At 52.6% G+C, this 18608-nt stretch overlaps 1 protein-coding gene across 1 annotated transcript in view; it reads left to right on the top strand.

Annotated features, from left to right (window-relative positions):
- The first annotated feature begins 12906 nt into the window (after window positions 1-12906).
- The window catches only part of POLRMT (RNA polymerase mitochondrial), a 33189-nt gene continuing 27487 nt past the window's right edge, over window positions 12907-18608 (top strand). Inside the window, exons 1-4 of the mRNA XM_077841978.1 lie at window positions 12907-13011; window positions 14157-14249; window positions 15279-16051; window positions 18153-18283. Coding sequence (XP_077698104.1) covers window positions 12945-13011; window positions 14157-14249; window positions 15279-16051; window positions 18153-18283 — 1064 coding nt within the window. The 5' untranslated portion in view covers window positions 12907-12944. The remainder of the gene's footprint in view (window positions 13012-14156; window positions 14250-15278; window positions 16052-18152; window positions 18284-18608) is intronic.

The raw sequence follows: 18608 nt of genomic DNA, 5'->3' as shown, positions 1-18608 counted from the left end.
CACCAACCACAGCTCTTCTTTGGCTTGTCATTCCCGTACATTGTGAGGTGGAGATTTGTTTGTGTGCCCGACAGGTGGTGTGAAAATCGGTGCTTATGTTTACACGTGTGAGCGAGACACGGGAGCATGGGTGGGGGGAGCCTGAGAAGAGAAACTCACCGAACCTAGCACAGAAACACGACACGCTAAACTGAGTTTCTTTTCAGAGACAGGCTCCGGGTCACCCTCCCTGCGCACAAGCCAGCTACACAATTCCAAGTCCCTCCCTCTGGATCCTGAGGCTGCTGATGGTGCATAAACTGCCACTTAGATACCTAATACTTACCTATCCTCTCTTACCACTGATCCTGACTCCTCTGCGTTTGGAGGAGGCACTAGAGAGGAAAAGTTGCTAGCCTGGGACCTCGGAGACCTGAGTTCAATTCTTCACTGACTCCCTTGGGCAAGTCACTTAATCGCTCTGTGCCTCAGTTTCCCCATCTGTTCAATGGGGATGATAGCACTGCCCTACTTCCCAGGGGGGCTATGAGGATAAATACATTAAAGATTGTGAGGTGCTCAGATACTAGGGGGACAGGGGTTATATAAATACCCTGGGCAGACAGCTCTGGAGAGGGGGGAAGTTGGAAACCGCCAGACCACTTTGGAGAATCCAGATCAGCATCTGCACGTCTGGTGCTGACCCTGTCTGACTCTCTGCACCTTCTGACGCACGGGCCCGACGTCTGAACCCAGGGATGCCCCTTGGCATGGTGGTCTCCGCTGTGACACAGAGTGTTTTGCTGGGCCATGCGGAGCCTGTTCCTTCCCAGCAGCAGGAGATGAGCTTCCAGGAGGCCTCTACTGTCCTGTGTTGACAAACATTCTTCTCCCTAATTAGCAGCAGGGAGGGAAACGAGCACAAATATTCCTGGGCTGACCTGACCAGTTTTTTAAGCGCCTAATAGCAGCCCGTGAGTCACTGCTTGTCACCGGGGATATTTCTGCACCGTCTGAGACAGAAGTATGAGGTCCTGGAGCAGGTCCTGGAATACCAGTACTGCCGGCAGAGTGCAGCCTTGGGTATGGATGTGCTAGTCTCTCACACACACACACACTGCCGGGCATGTGACTTTGGCAACACAAACCCACCTATACATGTGACTTGCATTCGCCGATCAGGTGACTCACGCATACACACGTAGGTACCCGCGCACAGACACACACGCCCGCTGGCCCCGTGGTGTGTAGGCGTCATTTATGTGTGCACCCGCGACTGCCGACCCCTGCCACAAGTACATGCTCATGTGCACACAAACACAACCCTGGGACTGGTGCGTGCACGTGCGAGTGCTGCTCTGTTGTGCACACGGAGTTGCTGGTGGTGCGACTCTCATGCTAATTACCATCGGCTGCTGCCTCCATGAAACAACCCCCGTCCAAAAGTCAGTGTGGCAAACCCTGGAGTTCAAGCCGGGTCTTGATGCACCAAACCCAGCAGCGAGTGCTGGGGGATACGGGAAGTCTACAGCCTTGTCCCTCCCAGCTGCAGCTGTCTTTAAACAGGCTTTCTCCCGAGCCAGCCCCCCAGCCCGTAGAGCAACTGCAAAGCCAGCACTGGCCCTGGCTGTGGCCGTGGAGTCCCAGGGCTCGTTCAGCAGGCTCTGGACCCTTTCTGATCCTGGGCACTATTAAGAGATATTGGCCCAAGCGGTGGAGGCTGGTTTCAGCTTCGCACCATGCAATATGTAACCTCCACTGATCAGCAGTGACCTTGACCTTGACTCAGGCTGCGTCTCCCTGTTGAGTCTGAGCAGCTGGATTGTGGCTTTTGGTGCATCTGGCTTCACTTTGTCTTTTAAAACAGCGGGCTCCCTGCAGTGTTCATTGCAGCCAATGGGCATCTTTTCTCTGGCTTGGGATACAATCCCTAGGGCTGGCGACAGGTCCTGATTGCCAGCCCCAGGGGACTGAAGGCCTCTGTCCAGCAGCAAGAGAAGCTTTCCCAGTGCTGCCCTCTGTTGATGGGCCTTGCCCTGACATGCAGGGGAGAGGAAAGAGCGTCTAGGAAGCCCATGCAGGGCTTGATTGCTCAGCTGAGGCTGCCGGCTGGGGTGTCAGCCGCAGTGGGATTCATTGGTGATCCAGGCAGCTGTTCCCTAGGCTCTGCTAGCGGGATGGGAGCAGCCTTGGTCACTACCAACGTGGGCTTGATTGGAAGGGGTGATCCGCCCAATCACCTTCCCAGCCCTATAGAGGGTCACTTTCCTCTCCCACTCCCTACCCCTACTATGGTCGCTGTCCGCTGTTCAGATATAGATATTCAGGCCTGTCTGTAAAGGCCAAACTCTAAGAATTTAGGTGTATTCTTGTCACTTAGCTAATTCTAGAGGTATAAAAGAGAGAATCAAAATCACTGGCTGACTGTATAAGGCCTTTTCTCACTGTGACAGTCTGAGGCCCTGTTCTTAGGCTAAGGACTTTGGCTAAACAGCAGAGGCAGCCGTAAGCTGGGAAGCGACCGGTCAGATCCTCACATTCCAAACTAGTCTCATTGAAATAAGGTGCAATTGGGCTGTGAGGAATACAATCCTGTCCTGATAACGCCCATCGCCTCCAGAGAAAGGGAAGTCCCTCGAAAATGTAACAGGAAACTTAGTTTGATAGCATCCTGTCTGGCAAGAACTCACTTATCAATAGCTGGGATGTGAAATCCCCATTTCTGTGGTGTTCCATCATTGTAGTCCCCATTTCCCTACTGTTTGTCTGTACAGTCTCTGTCTGGTTCTGTGATTGTTTATGTCTGCTATATAATTAATTTTGCTGGGTGTAAACTAATTAAGGTGGTGGGATATAATTGGTTAAATAATCATGTTACAATATGTTAGGATTGGTTAGTTAAATTTCAGGAAAATAGTTAAAGTATACCTAAGCAGAACTCAAGTTTTACTGTATAGTCTGCAGTCAATCAGGAAGTAAGGTGGGGGAATTGGAATCATGTTTTGCTAATGGGGGGAACGGGAACGGGGACACAGGTGTAAGGCTCTGTGGTGTCAGAGCTGGGAAGGGGGACACTAAGGAAGGAAACTGGAATCATGCTTGCTGGAAGTTCACCCCAATAAACATCGAATTGTTTGCACCTTTGGACTTCGGGTATTGTTGCTCTCTCTTCATGCGAGAAGGACCAGGGAAGGAAGCGGGTGAAGGAATAAGCCCCCTAACATCTTAATGCCGTGACTTGGATACATCGCATCGGATAGGTGAGTGGCAGCCTGTAAGTCCCCCTCCCCAACAGTCCATGCAGCTGCTTGGAGGGGGTATCACGAACTCTCGTGATGGTAGTTGTGGGTTCTGGCAAGCCAGGATAAAGGATTTTTTGGATAAATGGATAAGGAAGAACCAGGGCCCATTCCAGGTGCAGGGGGTCAATCTGGGATGAGATTAAAAAGGAAATGGAGGAAGTGTTAGGGGACCCAGAGGGATGGGGGTGGCTGAGGAGCCCACCCTCCTTGGTATATGGGTAGTGGAAGAAAGTCCCTGCCCATGGGGCCTGGATGCCTTCCGGGGAAAGGAGGCACTTCAGCCTGCTTGTGAGAGGTTTGAAGTAAGGGCAGCATTACGGGAAGCTGCCAGGAATCTTTCAAGTTTGGTGCTGCTTCAGCCAGGGCTGCTGAAGGGCTGTAAATTAGTTAGGGGTGGTTAAAGATGATTTGGCACAACAGGGTTTAAAGTCAAAAGCCGAGTTAACAGACGATCTTTAGAGACAGGAGCTGGGACTTTGTCCTGGGGGAGTGGAGAGAAAGAAGTTTCAAAGTGCAGAATGGCAGGGTTTGCAGGAGCAGGTAACAACCCGCACTCTTCTCCCAGAGCCAGACCTGGGGCTTAGGGTTCCCAACCGTTTCAACCCAGGGAGCCTGCTCTTGGCTCAGAGCTAGCTATGTCCTTTCCTTCTTTTCCTTCTTCTTTTTCTCAGTTTACTTAATTTGCTGCTGGTAGCCTATACTTTAAACTGACCTGACCGGCTTAGTTGGTTTCTTTCCACCTCTTTCCCCACCTCTCCCCCTGCCTTTCCACACTTTTGTTTTTCTGAAGTTTTAATGGAGGATACTTTGGATACTTATGTGAAATGTTTCAGGTTATTTTGGACAAAGTATGAGGGAGGTCTGCTGTATTCCACTGGAATTTTTGGAGTAAAAGATCCATGGGCATCCATGGAGACAAATGTTTTACTGCCTCTTTGAACAGTCTCAGGGTGAAGGCAGCTGTGTGACAATAATTGTACTTCGTGGTTAAGTTGTTACAGCCAAATTGCACAACCTTAAAGAACGAAATGTAGGAGTAAGTGATTTAAAGAAGTGAGTGAAAAGTTACAAATCGCTTTTGCAAAAATTGATAATACAGGGTTTGGAGGAAAGTAAACATTTGGGAGTTGTGGACATGGTGAAAGGCAACTGTTGTGAAGATGTTAAAGAGTAACAGTTGTGTTGTTACAAGAAGGAAGTTTTTCTTTAATGATAAAACCCAGTTCTATAAATGTAACTGTATGTGCAACTCTGTGCAGTCACACTGGATGGAAGCTTGGTAATTAAATTATCCAAGGGGGTCAGGTAGAGTGGCTACTACCACCCCTATGCTTCTGTCCCCAGAAGCCTTTACAGCTATTCTGAGGGAAAATGGGCCCTTTTCCCACAGAAATGGTCTAAAGGGACTGCTGCCGGCAGCAGGTGGAGAGAGAATCTGAGCAAAATTATTTGACTATTGGGTAATGTAATCAAAATCACTAAAGGAATGTAAGGGGTTTCTATTGGAACGTAACTTGGCTGCCCCTGGTTGTGTCTAGTTGTACAAGATGGGAGTGTAATCGGGTACAGTTGTGTAAAAGAGTAATTCCAGTGCAAGAAATGTTAGGCAAAAGAGAATTTTGTGTGTCCATAGGAAAAAGAAAGGGAAAAGGGGAGGAATGATGGGAATGCTAAGCCTTGGGGTGACTCTGGGGGATCGGACTGTCGCTTTGGTGGGGGGGCATAAAAACTCTGTGGGCATGGGGGAGGCAGTTACACCTTGTGTAAAATTAATATGGCTAATATAATGTTATGAAGGTTAAACTATGGAAGGAATGTGCATTTTCCCAGGACATGTGCAGTGTATATTGGAGAAGGGCTAAAAAAAAAAAAATGCAAACAAAACATGGTACTTAATTAAAATCCTATTAGGCTCCAAAAGGAGTCACAATAGGTTGTCCTTTCTTTTTCAGATCTCTGTGTGTTCTGGAGCAAGAGATGAAAGTGGAAAGTAATCAGAACTCTGGTGGAAGTGGAATGTTTCCCTTTTAAGACAGTCTCTGAGCTGCTAATAGCTTTGGATCCAAAAGCAAGCTAGAAAACCTTTGTGTAAATGCAAATTACCTAGCTGATGGGCACAAAGGAGCTGCAAATAATGAATACATCTGGTCAGCAAACAAGCTACTAGAAGACTCAGATTATGGCCTTTCAGGAAAGGGAGGTGAAAAAAACAAGTCAAGCTTGAAAATAAGGGGAACAGGTTAACCCTAAGGGGTGTGTGTGTGTACACCTAAAATCTAAAGCTGTCTCTTAGCTATTACCTGAGAATAAACTTAATGCTTGGTACAGCAGAGAAACTATTGCAAACCTGGTCAGTTGTACAAGAGGGGAAACTGAGGTACACCACCTCATGAATTTCATAAATGACCAGTGAGTGGGGTAATTCACTAGCCTGACTATAGAACAAAATAAGGACAGCCTGGAGGTAATTCTTCTGTTTTTCCTGCAATTAGCAAGGAAATCTGTGAAAGGAAGTGGTATTATTATTAAGCAATAATCTGTCCCCACTAGGGGGTGGTGGAAATTGTTTCTTTTGTTTTTCAGACACTCTACAAGCAAGCTGGCGCCAGTGGAAAAATAACCGAGAATACCACAGATCTATGTTTTGTGTTGTTTGTCTGTGGTGTTTGTCTTGTTGCTAGCATTGTTGTGTTTTAATGAACAAAAACCTCATGACATGAGTGGGGGATGGCTTCAAAAGGCTGACCTTGGGGGGAAGATGTGTATGGGAATGCAAAATGCTCAGCTAGGAGGCCAGCACCTGTGTAATAGCTACCATCGTACCTGGAAATGGAACAGCATCTAAGGTGGTCCCCACAAGCCCTATGGAAATAATGAGAAGGGGAGGAGCTCACTGGGAATCAATGGAGGGGTGTGCAAAATGGTGTAAATCAAGAGAAGATGTTTGGATGTGCCCCTCTCCTATGACTATGGAGGAGCAGAATCAATGATCTATGCAAGGGGTGGACAACTGGGTGTACTGTGTATAAGGTGTTTTGCTGGGAATGTACATCTTACTGGGGGCACAATTACACCAGCCCATTTTGTATTGTTAACTGTACTTGTGTTACGTTGCATATGGAGATAACCTATAAGTAATGTAGTAAGCCCTCCCCACCCTGCAGTGTACTAGACAACCCGGACCCAACCTTCTCGGGCCCTCTCGAATGGGAAGTCCGGAAGACTAATTGGAATAGGTGTGGTATGCCCGGACGAGAGAAGGTGCAGGGCACTAGACTACCCAAGGGACAGTGGGACAAATGGAATATCGACACCTTCCACCTTGAGGCCTGGCCCTGTTAGGAAATGTGTCGCCATATGTCCTATGCTTTTCCAGGGATACCTGCGCAGGAGGATCCCAAAAGAAAAAAAAGGGGTGGAGTGTTAGGATATAGATATTCAGGCCTGTCTGAAAAGGCCAAACTCTTCAGAATTTAGGTGTATTCTTGTCACTTAGCTAATTCTAAAGGTATAAAAGAGAGAATCAAAATCACTGGCTGACTGTATAAGGCCTTTTCTCACTGTGACAGTCTGAGGCCCTGTTCTTAGGCTAAGGACTTTGGCTAAACAGCAGAGGCAGCCGTAAGCTGGGAAGCGACCGGTCAGATCCTCACATTCCAAACTAGTCCCATTGAAATAAGGTGCAATTGGGCTGTGAGGAATACAGTCCTGTCCTGATAACGCCCATCGCCTCCAGAGAAAGGGAAGTCCCTCGAAAATGTAACAGGAAACTTAGTTTGATAGCATCCTGTCTGGCAAAAGAACTCACTTATCAATAGCTGGGATGTGAAATCCCCATTTCTGTGATGTTCCATCATTGTAGTCCCCATTTCCCTACTGTTTGTCTGTACAATCTCTGTCTGTCTGGTTCTGTGATTGTTTCTGTCTGCTGTATGATTAATTTTGCTGGGGGTAAACTAATTAAGAAAAATTGGAAAACGTCCAGCGGAGGGCAACAAAAGTGATAAGCGGACTGGAACACATGAGTTATGAGGAGAGGCTGAGGGAACTGGGATTGTTTAGCCTGCGGAAGAGAAGAATGAGGGGGGATTTGATAGCTGCTTTCAACTACCTGAAAGGGGGTTCCAAAGAGGATGGATCTAGACTGTTTTCAGTGGTAGCAGATGACAGAATGAGGAATAATGGTCTCAAGTTGCAGTGTGGGAGGTTTAGGTTGGATATTAGGAAAAACTTTTTCACTGGGAGGGCGGTGAAGCACTGGAATGGGTTCCCTAGGGAGGTGGTGGAATCTCCTTCCTTAGAAGTTTTTAAGGTCAGGCTTGACAAAGCCCTGGCTGGGATGATTTAGTTGGGGACTGGTCCTGCTTTGAGGAGGGGGTTGGACTAGGGGACCTTCTGAGGTCCCTTCTAACCCTGATATTCTATGATTCTAAGGTGGTGGGATATAATTGATTAAATAATCATGTTACAATATGTTAGGATTGGTTAGTTAAATTTCAGGAAAATGGTTGGTTAAGGTATAGCTAAGCAGAACTCAAGTTTTACTATATAGTCTGCAATCAATCAGGAAGTAAGGCGGGGAACAGGAACAGGGAATGGGAGTGGGGAAATTGGAATCATGTTTTGCTAAGGGGGGGAATGGGAACAGGGACACAGGTAAGGCTCTGTGGTGTCAGAGCTGGAAAGGAGGACACTAAGGAAGGAAACTGGAATCATGCTTCCTGGAAGTTCACCCCCATAAACATTGAATTGTTTGCACCTTTGGACTTTGGGTATTGTTGCTCTCTCTTCATGCGAGAATGACCAGGGAAGTAAGCGGGTGAAGGAATAAGCCCCTAACAGCCGTCTGCCCCCTTCTGTCCAACTGTGGCTTTCGGAGGAGCAGGACAGGGCAGTGAAAAGGGAATGCCAGCACCCTGTGCAGCCTGGCAGCGGGAACCCTCGTGATGGTGAAATGCTGGAGGAGCCCGTGCAATGCCCCTGGGTGCAGCAAATGGGTTGAACAGTGACACCCTGAAATGCAAAACGGTGACCAGGCTAGAAACAGACAAAGAACCAACCATGCGGCACTGGGAATGGACCTCCGTGGGAACGGACCTCCGTGGGAACCCGCCAGGGCTCCCTGCCCTCCTGATTCCCTACAACAGGTATGATTCTCACCCTAGCTCACCGGCTGACCTCTAAAATAGCAGCCAGAGGATCACAGGCTGCTCCTGAGTATCCGGAATAGGCCTCTTGTCAGCAAACCAGAGCACCCAGGTGAAATGGGCAGGAAGGGAGTGGGAGAAACTTATTGATCCAGACTGGGGAACTGGCTTCTTGGAGCCTGGGGGCAGGAGAGGAGGGGAAGAAAGATCGACAGATGGGACTAAACTAAGACCCCCAGATCTTGCCACCCCGGATCTTTGGGGCTCAGATCCTCAGGCGAGTGGGGATGGACAGCTAGACAGACAGGATCAGGAGCCAAGCTCTGCAGCCTGTGTCCATCTCTAAGTCAGACAGACCAACTGATCTCGTTGTATCTTTTATGTTATCGCTGGAGATTAAAGAGTCCAAGGTTTGGTTTCCTGTTGGGGCAATAACTCTCCTATAAACTCTCCCTGCTGAGGAGCATTCATCTCCCTCCCTCCTGAGTCGGGCGGTCAGGTAGAAAGGGTGAAAAATTGGGACATTTGTTTTTTTTCTGGGAGAAGGGAAAGTTGCCTATATAAGACAAAAAGAAAAGGAGTACTTGTGGCACCTTAGAGACTAACCAGTTTATTTGAGCATGAGCTTTCGTGAGCTACAGCTCACTTCATCAGATACATACCACGGTATGTATCCGATGAAGTGAGCTGTAGCTCACGAAAGCTCATGCTCAAATAAACTGGTTAGTCTCTAAGGTGCCACAAGTACTCCTTTTCTTTTTGCGAATACAGACTAACACGGCTGTTACTCTGAAACCTATATAAGACAAAGTCCCTAATATCAGGACGGTCCCTATAATATGTGGATGTCGGGTCACCTTTATCCCAAGGGACCCAGTACAGCTTTTCTGGCGGGTGCCACGCTGGGGGCTGGGAGGGAGAGGGCAGGGGCTGGGTGAGTTAGGGGCCTGGATCCGGATGATGCAGAAGGTGCTGGGACCTGACATCTCTAGTGATTTTCCCCATGCTAGGGTTTGATGGATCGGTTTCCTTGGCTAAGGAAGGCTCTGGGTCACCAAACAAGAGCGGCTTACCCGTTGCCCGCTGGACAGCAGCTGCAGATGTGGTGTCTATTGCTGGCCCAAAGAAAGACGCTCAACTGGGCTGGGTGGCTCAATGCTCTCCCGGCAGCTTTGGAAACAGAGATTGATTTCCTCCCACCCCAAAATTATCTCTGTGCCAGCCAGGGATTCCTTGCAGCTCTGCTCACCTGCCTGCAATCAGTGTCACCTGTGGCTTCTAGGAGGCCTTCTGAGGGCACCACCCACTAGCCCCCAGGCTCACCCGCCCACATGAGCATCCTGGGGGTGGGATCAGTGTCCGCCACCCAGCCTTGGGGTCCCACCCCCTGCAGTGTCACTCTGCGCTGGTGTCAGCCATCTGCAGTCTGAGCTGCCTGCAATGGGTGACACCAATAACCCCTCACTGCACCTGCCTGCTACTGAACTGCCCCCTACTGCACATCGGGTCACCCCCACTGCAAGCTGCCTCCCCCTGCACTCTTTGTAATCAGCATCCCCAGTGTTCCCAGAACTGGCTGCTCAGGGAGACTGAGGTGTCAGGACCCCCCTGCTATGAGCCACCACCAGGACTTGGATGGGCCCCATTGCTGGCTGCAACTCAGGGGACATCCCCCGAACCCGAAGCCCTGTCGGGTTGGGTTTCCAGACCTGGCAGTTTAACAAGAATTCCAGCCCCGTAAATCTCTCTGCAGCTGTGTCCCCCGCCCCCCATTATATAATGGTTATAAAGGCTAATCTGATCTCTGTGCAGTGCCCAGGCCTTTGCGATCGGACCGGAGTGACCAAACCATGGCTGCCTGGCAGGGGATTGGTCATAAGGTGTGCGTCCTCTTCCCCAAAAAGTGTAACTGGCTTCCACAGAGTCACTCCAGATTTGCACTGGTGTAAAACGCTCAGGGAGAGCAGTCCCCTCTGGCCACACCTGCCGTTGATGTGACTCCCAGTGTGGGTGGGTGTTGTGTTTTCACAGCCACACCCTGCTGGGTGTTATTCGATAGGTGCCTATGCAGATGCGGAAGCCCATTGCTGATTACTGTTTCTTGCCAATTAGCAAGGAGGCAAACAAGCCCTAATGAAGCTAGGCCACGGGCTCCCATGATGCACCGTAGCCAGCTGGCTGATGGGTGATGCTCGTTCTAGTTCAGCCAACAGCAGCCTGCTCCAAAGGGGTCCTTAGTAGATTTAAGGGTCTTTCGCTAAAGTGCTTCCCTCTGCTGTTCGGGGACATCTCTGTGTGTGAGAAATGGGAGGGGTGCAAAATTCTGGGGTTACTGTGGGCAGAGAAGTGGGCTGGGAGTCAGGACTCCTGGGTTCTGCTCTGAGCTCTTGGAGGGGAGAGGGGTCTAGTGGTTAGAGCAGGGCGGAGGCTGCGAGTTGGGATTCCTAGTTTTTATTCCTAGCTCTGGGAGGGGAGCATGACCATGAATTAACCCCATCTACCTTGGGACAGAAATGCCCCAAGATGTTGGAAGAGCTGTCAAACCTTGTTCTTTAGGACATAATCTGGTCTGTAACTACAAGACCACAGGCTGAGCCCTAAGGTGGGGGGCAGGTTATCTCACATCTGCCTCTTGCATCATTTCTTGCACCTTCCTCTACTGCATCCGGTACTGGCCCCCGTGGCAGGCAGGAGGGTGGACTAGAAGGACCTCAGGTCTGATCCAGTCTGGCAAAGCTGATGGTAGGATGTCGGGGGGGGGGGGGGGGGGAGTTGTGTAACCATTAGCCCTTCCCACCCTCCGGCAGGGTAGGTGCTGGCATGCCCCTCTTTCAGCTCCCCAGGGCAGTCCCTGGAGCAGACAGCAGCTCTTGTGTCACTGGAGGTGACGCTGACTCAGCTGAGGAGTGATCCTAATGAGCAAGAGGCCTCACCCCAAGCAGGTGGCGTGCAGCGTTCCTGATCCTCTGTCTGCACCGCGGTGGCATTTTCGAGGCTTGCCTTGGCAGGAGTTTATTTGCAGGGAGGATTCTGGTGTCACCCAGGTGGATTGTTCTCCTAGAAATGGCTGGCTCAGAGGAGAGACCTGTGGAAACCAAGCAGAGAGTGTGGGTGACTGGTCAGAACAGGGGAGCAGGGCAACAGGACTCCTCCTGGGTGCTGTTACTGGCTCGGGGAGAGGAGCGTTGTCTAATGGTTAGAGCAGTGAGGCTGGGAGTCCAGACTCCTGGGTTCTGTCCCTGGATCTGGGAGGGGCATGTAGTCTAATGGGTAGAGCAGTGGGGCTGGGAGTCAGGATTCCTGGAATCTATTTCCAGCTCTGCCAGTGACTCACTAAGCCAGTTTGGGCAGGTCGTTTCCCTGTGCCTCAGTTTCCCCATCTGTAAAATGTCTGATAGCTCTGACCTACATCACCAGGAGTTATGATAGTGTAGTATTTGGCTCTCAGAGCTGAGTCAGCTTCATCATCCCTCATTTTTCAGACAGGGAAACTGAGGCCCAAAGAGGGGAAGCAGCTCGCTCAGGGACAGACAGCAAGTTAGTGGCAGAACCCAAAACAAAACCCAGAGCACTCGATTTTCAGCCCAGTGTGCTATGGACTATGCTGCCTCCTCAAGGGTTTGCAAAGTGCTTGGAGATTCTCAGGGCCGATTAAAGCCGATTAAAACCAATGGGAGTCTGTGGCCCTGGGCAGAGGGAGAGGGTGTGTGCGCCCTCTGCTGGAACAGGGGTAAACTTCCAGCTCTAGATTTAAATACCGGCTTGATATGAGGCCTTGGCAATGCAGAGAGGCGGTGAAGCAGAGGATGGGAAGGGAGAGAAGCAGGGGCTGCCAAGGAGCAGGCTCTTGCACCGACGACATGGGCGAAGCCTGGTGCTACATGAGCAGAGGGGGCTGGAAGTGGAGGATTTTACAAGCCAGGGGCCCACTCCTGCCCTCTTCCCTTCTCGCTAATGGAACTACAACCCCGGATTTGAACCGAAGCGACCTGCCGAGGGTGCCCGGCGTGATCGTGGGCCGGCCGGGGAGGGTGAGAGCGAAACGAATCAGAGGAGGAGCAGCCCGGACCGAGGAGGAGGGCGGCTGAGGGGGAGAGGGCAGGGTAGCAAGCAGGAACCGTGACTGCCCTGCGAGCAGCACCAGCCATGCCAGGATCTCTCAAAGCTCCAGGAGGACACAGGGGCAGAGGAGGGCAGGCAGCAGCAGCTGCCATGGCAGAGGGTCACAGGCAGTGCCCTGCACTCCCAGCGCAGGGCACCAGAGGGCGCCAAAGGGCGGCCCCCGACCCTGCACTGCATCCCGGGAGTTGGAGTCTCCAGCGCCGGAGACAGCCCCGCCTGGTCTGTGCCGCGGCGCGGTGCACGCCGGGATATGTAGTTCCGCGGTGCCCGGGGGTGGGGTCGGGCGGTGAACGACAGCTCCCGGCGGGCGGTGCGGCCGGCGCGTGCGCGGTGGAGCCGGCGGCGAAGAGCGGAGGGAAGGAGGGAGGGATGGCGGCCTAGCGTGGCTCGGGGCATGTGGCGGGTGCTGAGGCTGCGGGCGGCGCTGCTGGGCCGGGGCCCGGGCTGGCTGCGGGGCCCAGGTAACGGCGGGTCCAGACGGAGCGGGGGGGCAGAACCCCCCCCGCACCCCCTCCCCCCCAACGGGCACGGAGCCGGGGGGGGGCGAACCCCCCCGCACCCCCTCCCCCCAACAGGCACGGAGCCGGGGGGGGGCGAACCCCCCCGCACCCCCTCCCCCCCAACGGGCACGGAGCCGGGGGGGGCGAACCCCCCCGCACCCCCTCCCCCCCAACGGGCACGGAGCCGGGGGGGGCGAACCCCCCCGCACCCTCCCCAACGGGCACGGAGCCGGGGGGGGGCGAACCCCCCCCGTACCCCCTCCCCCCTCAACGGGCACGGAGCCGGGGGGGGTTGAACCCCCCCGCGCCCCCTCCCCCGCTAACGGGCACGGGGCCGGGGGGGGGAGCCGAACCCCCGCGCCCCCTCCCCCGCTAACGGGCACGGGGCCGGGGGGGGGAGCCGAACCCCCCCGCGCCCCCTCCCCCGCTAACGGGCACGGGGCCGGGGGGGGGAGCCGAACCCCCCGCGCCCCCTCCCCCGCTAACGGGCACGGGGCCGGGGGGGGGAGCCGAACCCCCCGCGCCCCCTCCCCCGCTAACGGGCACGGGGCCGGGGGGGGGAGCCCCCTCCCTCCCAGCAGCGCGGTGAAGGTGTGTTCCCAAATCCCAGGTATAGAAGACAATGGGGGCCCCTGAGCCTTTCTCCATTGCCCCTGCACGGGGGGGGGGGGGCAGGAATCTCCTCGTTGATAGCCATGCTGGGGACGGGGTGTGTGATTGGGGCACGATCTGCTCCTCGGGGGTCGGGCAGTTGTCAGTCTCCTTTGCACAGTCCCCATAATGGGGAAGGGGCTCCCCTTCCTCTGAAGCAGTAGGGTCCTTTGGGGAGCAGCCCGGGAGGCTGGTTCTCCACTCGGCTGCTGCAGCTGCTGTCCCGTCCCTGTGCTGCTGAGGCTTCTCGATGCCCAGTGGGGCACGTGCATGGACCAGGGGGGCCTCCATGTGCGTGTGTCCGAGCTGTGCCTCCATCCAGCCATGTTCGAACGGGCATACAGGGAATCACTGAAATGCTGGGCAGGAAGGGACCCGCAGAGGTCATCTCGTGGGCAGAGCAGTGACTCCATCCATCTCTTCCACCTCGCCCTCATTGTCCCTTTTCGCTGCAGGAAGATGGACCATGATGAGAAATTACTCCTCAGCCAGCGCAAAGGAGGAGGCCAGGAGGAGAGGCGCCTGTGGGAGGGCTGAGCTGCTGGAGGGTAAGTCGGAAATGCGGGGGAGAACCAAAGGCATCTGTTCCCATAAGAGTTCCCCCCCCCTTCCCTCTCCCAGAGCAGTTTGGGTTTCCTGGTGAGTGGGGTTTATGTGCAGACCTGTAGCTTGGGGGAAAATGCCCCTGTGGCAGTGGGAAGGATCCTTCAGCCAACTCCGCCTGCTGGCCGGCCCATACGTTGATGTCAGGTTTGAGGTGTGCTACGTTGCAGGGGTTCTCAGCCTCTTCCCTGCTGTGACCCCAAGTTACAGTGGGGCAAAGTTGGGGAGCCCTCCCATCTAGCCGTAAGGAGGGGGAGGGTGGTTGCAAATGCTCCTCGTAGTGCAGTGGTTCCCAACTGCATGATACGGCGAACCACCAACTGCATTTGGTCTTTTTTTTGTGACCCACTGTTACTTATATGCAGCCCCAGCCTTGCAACCCTAATCCTGACCTGGTGTGGAGGGGAGCCCCCAGGTTGGAGTTGGAGAGCAAACCTGCCCCTCATTCCCCCTCTGCTTCTCCCACAGCAGCAGCTGCGGGGCTGGGCCTGGCTCCCTGCTCCAGGCATCCTGACCTGGCATGGGGGGTTGCAGTGCCGCTCAGGTTTGGCCTGGCCCCGCAGGCCAGGAGCTGCCACTGCAGGGTGAGTGCAAGGCGGTCTTGCCTAAGTCAGGGCCCAGTGATGGATTAATCTGGCTCTGGATGTGGCAACCTTCTAGCCACCCCCCTGGTAAGGCAGGACCCACTGCTGGGAAACACCGCTCTAGGGGGTCAAGGCTATCTGCCTTTGCCCACTGGGGCACCTTGACCAAGGCACTTTCCTTCAGTGGGAGTTGGGGATCACACTCGCCTCACCGAGGTGGGGAGGGATAACTCACTCGTGTCAAAGAAGAGTGTCAAGCTAAGAAGCTGGGGTGTGTGGGGAGCGACGAGATGCTTGATTGGTGTGGGAGGGACATGGATGGAAGACTGTCTGCAGTGACCATGTTCCCTTTAATTCCCTGTTCGCTCTCTGGCGTGTTTTCTCTGGCAGTGCTGGAGGCTCGCGTCAAGCAGCTCCAGGCTGATAACATCTCGGAGGTGACAGTCGACCGTGTGGACGTTGCCCCGCTGCGGAAGAGCAGCTTCCAGCGTCCTGCACCGAGCCCAGCAGGGAAGGAGCCTGCTCCGAAAGTCAGGGATGGGGGCGTCTCCTCTTCCAGGGGCCCGTCCCAGCCCAGCCGCTGGGTTGAAAAGCTGAAAAAGGAGAAATGGATCAAGCATAAGAGACAGTTGAAGCTGGAGCAGAAATTCTCTTCGGCTGCCTCACCCCCTGGTGCAGAACGAACTAGCACGCCAGTCTTGGAGCAAGGCAAGGATGCTGGAGCCAAAGAAAGCCAAGGCCGGGCCAAAGCCATTCCCCCAAAGGGAGGGACAAATCCAAAGGTATCCGGCAAATCCAAGACCTTGCGTGAAAGCCCCAGGGCTGCGGTGGCTCCTGCCCGGGGCCCTCCCAAGCTGGGCTCCCCTGCCAGCCCCTGTGCTGAGCAGGGATATGGATGCAGCAGACTGGAGGAATTGCCCGAGATGGGGGAGCTAGAAGGGCCGAAGGTGCAGTGGGAACCCAGGCCGCGGCTGGAAGACAAGGAGGGCAACAAGTATGGGAGCATTCAACTCCTCATCATGTCCTTCCTGGAGAGCTGCCTCTTCCTCCGCCAGCCCGAGAGGGCCCAGCAGTGCCTGATGTTTTACCACCGCTCCCATGCCAGGAGGAAGCTGCTGGGCATCAAGATGTATGACATCCTCGTGCACGGCTGGGCTAAAAAGGTACCTTATCCCGGTAACCCAGGCTGGTGTGATGGGGGCGCTCCTCCTACAGTGGCCGCAGCACACAGATGTTTGAGCTAATGGCGCAAGCTGTAGCTGCCAGCTTTTAGATCCGGAGGTCCCAGGTTCGATCCCTGCAGGGAGCCCAGCCCGGGCATGATTGCATCTCATTTCAGCACGCACCCTTGAGCCAGGCCCACGCGTCTGTTTTGAACGGGAGATGGCGTGTTTCTCAGGGTGGAGTTTTCTGAGCCATTTGATCATATTAATTCATTATTGAAATGGTGCAATCAGGGGGGATTGATTTAAATCATCAAGTGGGAAGCCTCGATTTAAATCATCGATTTTAATCAACTTTTCCGTTTATACTTCAGTTATTTTCTAAAGAAAGGTGCGTTCTCATTGGTTGATATAACCATTAAAACATTCTAATTGAGAACAAAATAAGAGCCTTGACGCTAGATTTAGTGCATCTTTTTGCTACCTAGGTGGGTACGCTATAATGATATACGTTTAATCAATTATATCACATATTTTCAGATTCTTATTAATTAATTGTATGTTTTTAGTATGTTAGAAAAGTGATCCATTGCTTATTTACTAGATAATCAACTTTTTGCTCATGATTTGTGTCAAGCTGCGTTAGGATGATAACTGAAATTTAATTAAACACACACAACAGCATATCAAATTTATTTTCATTAAACAAAACAAGCCCTTAATACAGGATATGACTTATTGTGCCATATTTTTAAAGCTTGACCAAAAACGTTAGATGTTTCCCCCCTACTTTTTTCTTTATATAGAAAAGCAGCCTTTCACTCAAAATTTCTGATAGAGGCTCATGGATTTAGCATATTTATTTCCTATTTAAATATTTTAAGAGATTATAATAAGTTCAGGCCTTAACATATTTTGTATTAAATTCAGATTTAATTTTAAACAGGTTTATTTTTAAAAAGAAAACAATTTAAATAGCAAAATCAAAAAAATTCAACAGACTCCAATGAGAGACTGCTGAATTGGAATTAATTTGCAAACTGGACACAATTAACTTAGGCTTGAATAGAGACTGGGAGTGGATGGGTCATTACACAAAGTAAAACTATTTCCCCATGTTTATCCCCCCCCCCCCCCAGCCCACTGTTCCTCAGATGTTCTTGTCAACTCCTGGAAATGGCCCACCTTGATTATCACCCCCCCCCCCCCTTGCTGGTAATAGCTCACCTTAAGTGAAAGAAAAGGAGGACTTGTGGCACCTTAGAGACGAACCAATTTATTTGAGTATAAGCTTTCGTGAGCTACAGCTCACTTCGTCGGATGCATTGGATGAAGTGAGCTGTAGCTCACGAAAGCTTATGCTCAGATAAATTGGTTCGTCTCTAAGGTGCCACAAGTACTCCTTTTCTTTTTGCAAATACAGACTAACACGGCTGCTACTCTGAAACCTGTCATTTAGACAGTTAACAAGAAGGTGTGAGGGTACGTAACTTAAGGAAATAGATTCAGTCTGTGTAATGACCCAGCCGCTCCCAGTCTCTATTCAAACCCAAGTTAATGGTATCTAGTTTGCATATTAATTCAAGCTCAGCAATTTCTCGTTGGAGTCTGTTTTTGAAGCTTTTCTGTTGCAAAATTGCCACCCTTAGGTCTTTTACTGAGTGGCCACAGAGGTTGAAGTGTTCCGGAATTTAGCCCTGATGGGAAGGAGCGGCTTGCCAGCTGTGGGGACTGGGTCCTTGGTGCTGGTACAGCATGGGGAGTGGCAGATTGCGTGCCTCCCACACACAGCCACTCAATGTGTCTCAGCTCTGGCTGGACTGGAAGGCGTGAGGGGGAACAGGGGCTCCAATGCCCTTTCAGTCTGTCACCACTGGGGCCAGAATGAGGCCAGTTGGGATGGTGGTTTGTGGGTTGCTGCCAGTTGTAATGCCCACTGGGACTAGTCTGAGACCCACCACACTTGGCTCATGCAGGGCCCCTCGGAGCCATTCGATGGTGGAACCATTCAGTGCCTGGGTTCAGAACGAATCAGGTTTAATCTGGAAGAGAAATGGAGGGGCTTGGAGCTTGAATTGATCCCTCTCCCTTCTCTTCTCAGGGCTCCTTGAACCAGATTGGCCGGCTCTTCTTCATGCTGGAGGAAGCTGGCCTGAAGCCCAATCTCAGCTGCTACGCAGCTGCTCTGGAGTGCCTGGGCCGCGCTCAAGCCCCCGCCACGGTCATCGAAAGGTAACTGGCCGGGTGTGCCCGGTGTGCTATGTAAATAACAACACTGCCTCTCCCTTTTCCACTGCTTCCCCCGGCTCGCTAACGGCTCGGGGAGCTGCGTGGAATGAGTGGGGGAGGCCTGCCTTCTCTGTGGAAATGCAGATTTCGGGGTTGTAGCGAGCTGCGCTGTGGGGTTCCCATTGAACCAGTGGGCATGGGCGGGCTGGGACATGTCCTCCCAACCTGCCGCGGGGGGACGTGCAGCTCCGTATCTCGCAGTGCGACACTGAACGGGAAGCAGAGCGTGGTGGCAGTGGGATGGGATGTTGTGCAGGTGCTCAGGAGG

The sequence above is a fragment of the Eretmochelys imbricata genome, chromosome 25, assembly GCF_965152235.1.
Source record: "Eretmochelys imbricata isolate rEreImb1 chromosome 25, rEreImb1.hap1, whole genome shotgun sequence".
Taxonomy (NCBI): Eukaryota; Metazoa; Chordata; order Testudines; family Cheloniidae; genus Eretmochelys; species Eretmochelys imbricata.
The sequence above is the reverse complement of the archived record's forward strand: the minus strand, read 5'-3'. Positions and strand labels throughout refer to the sequence as shown.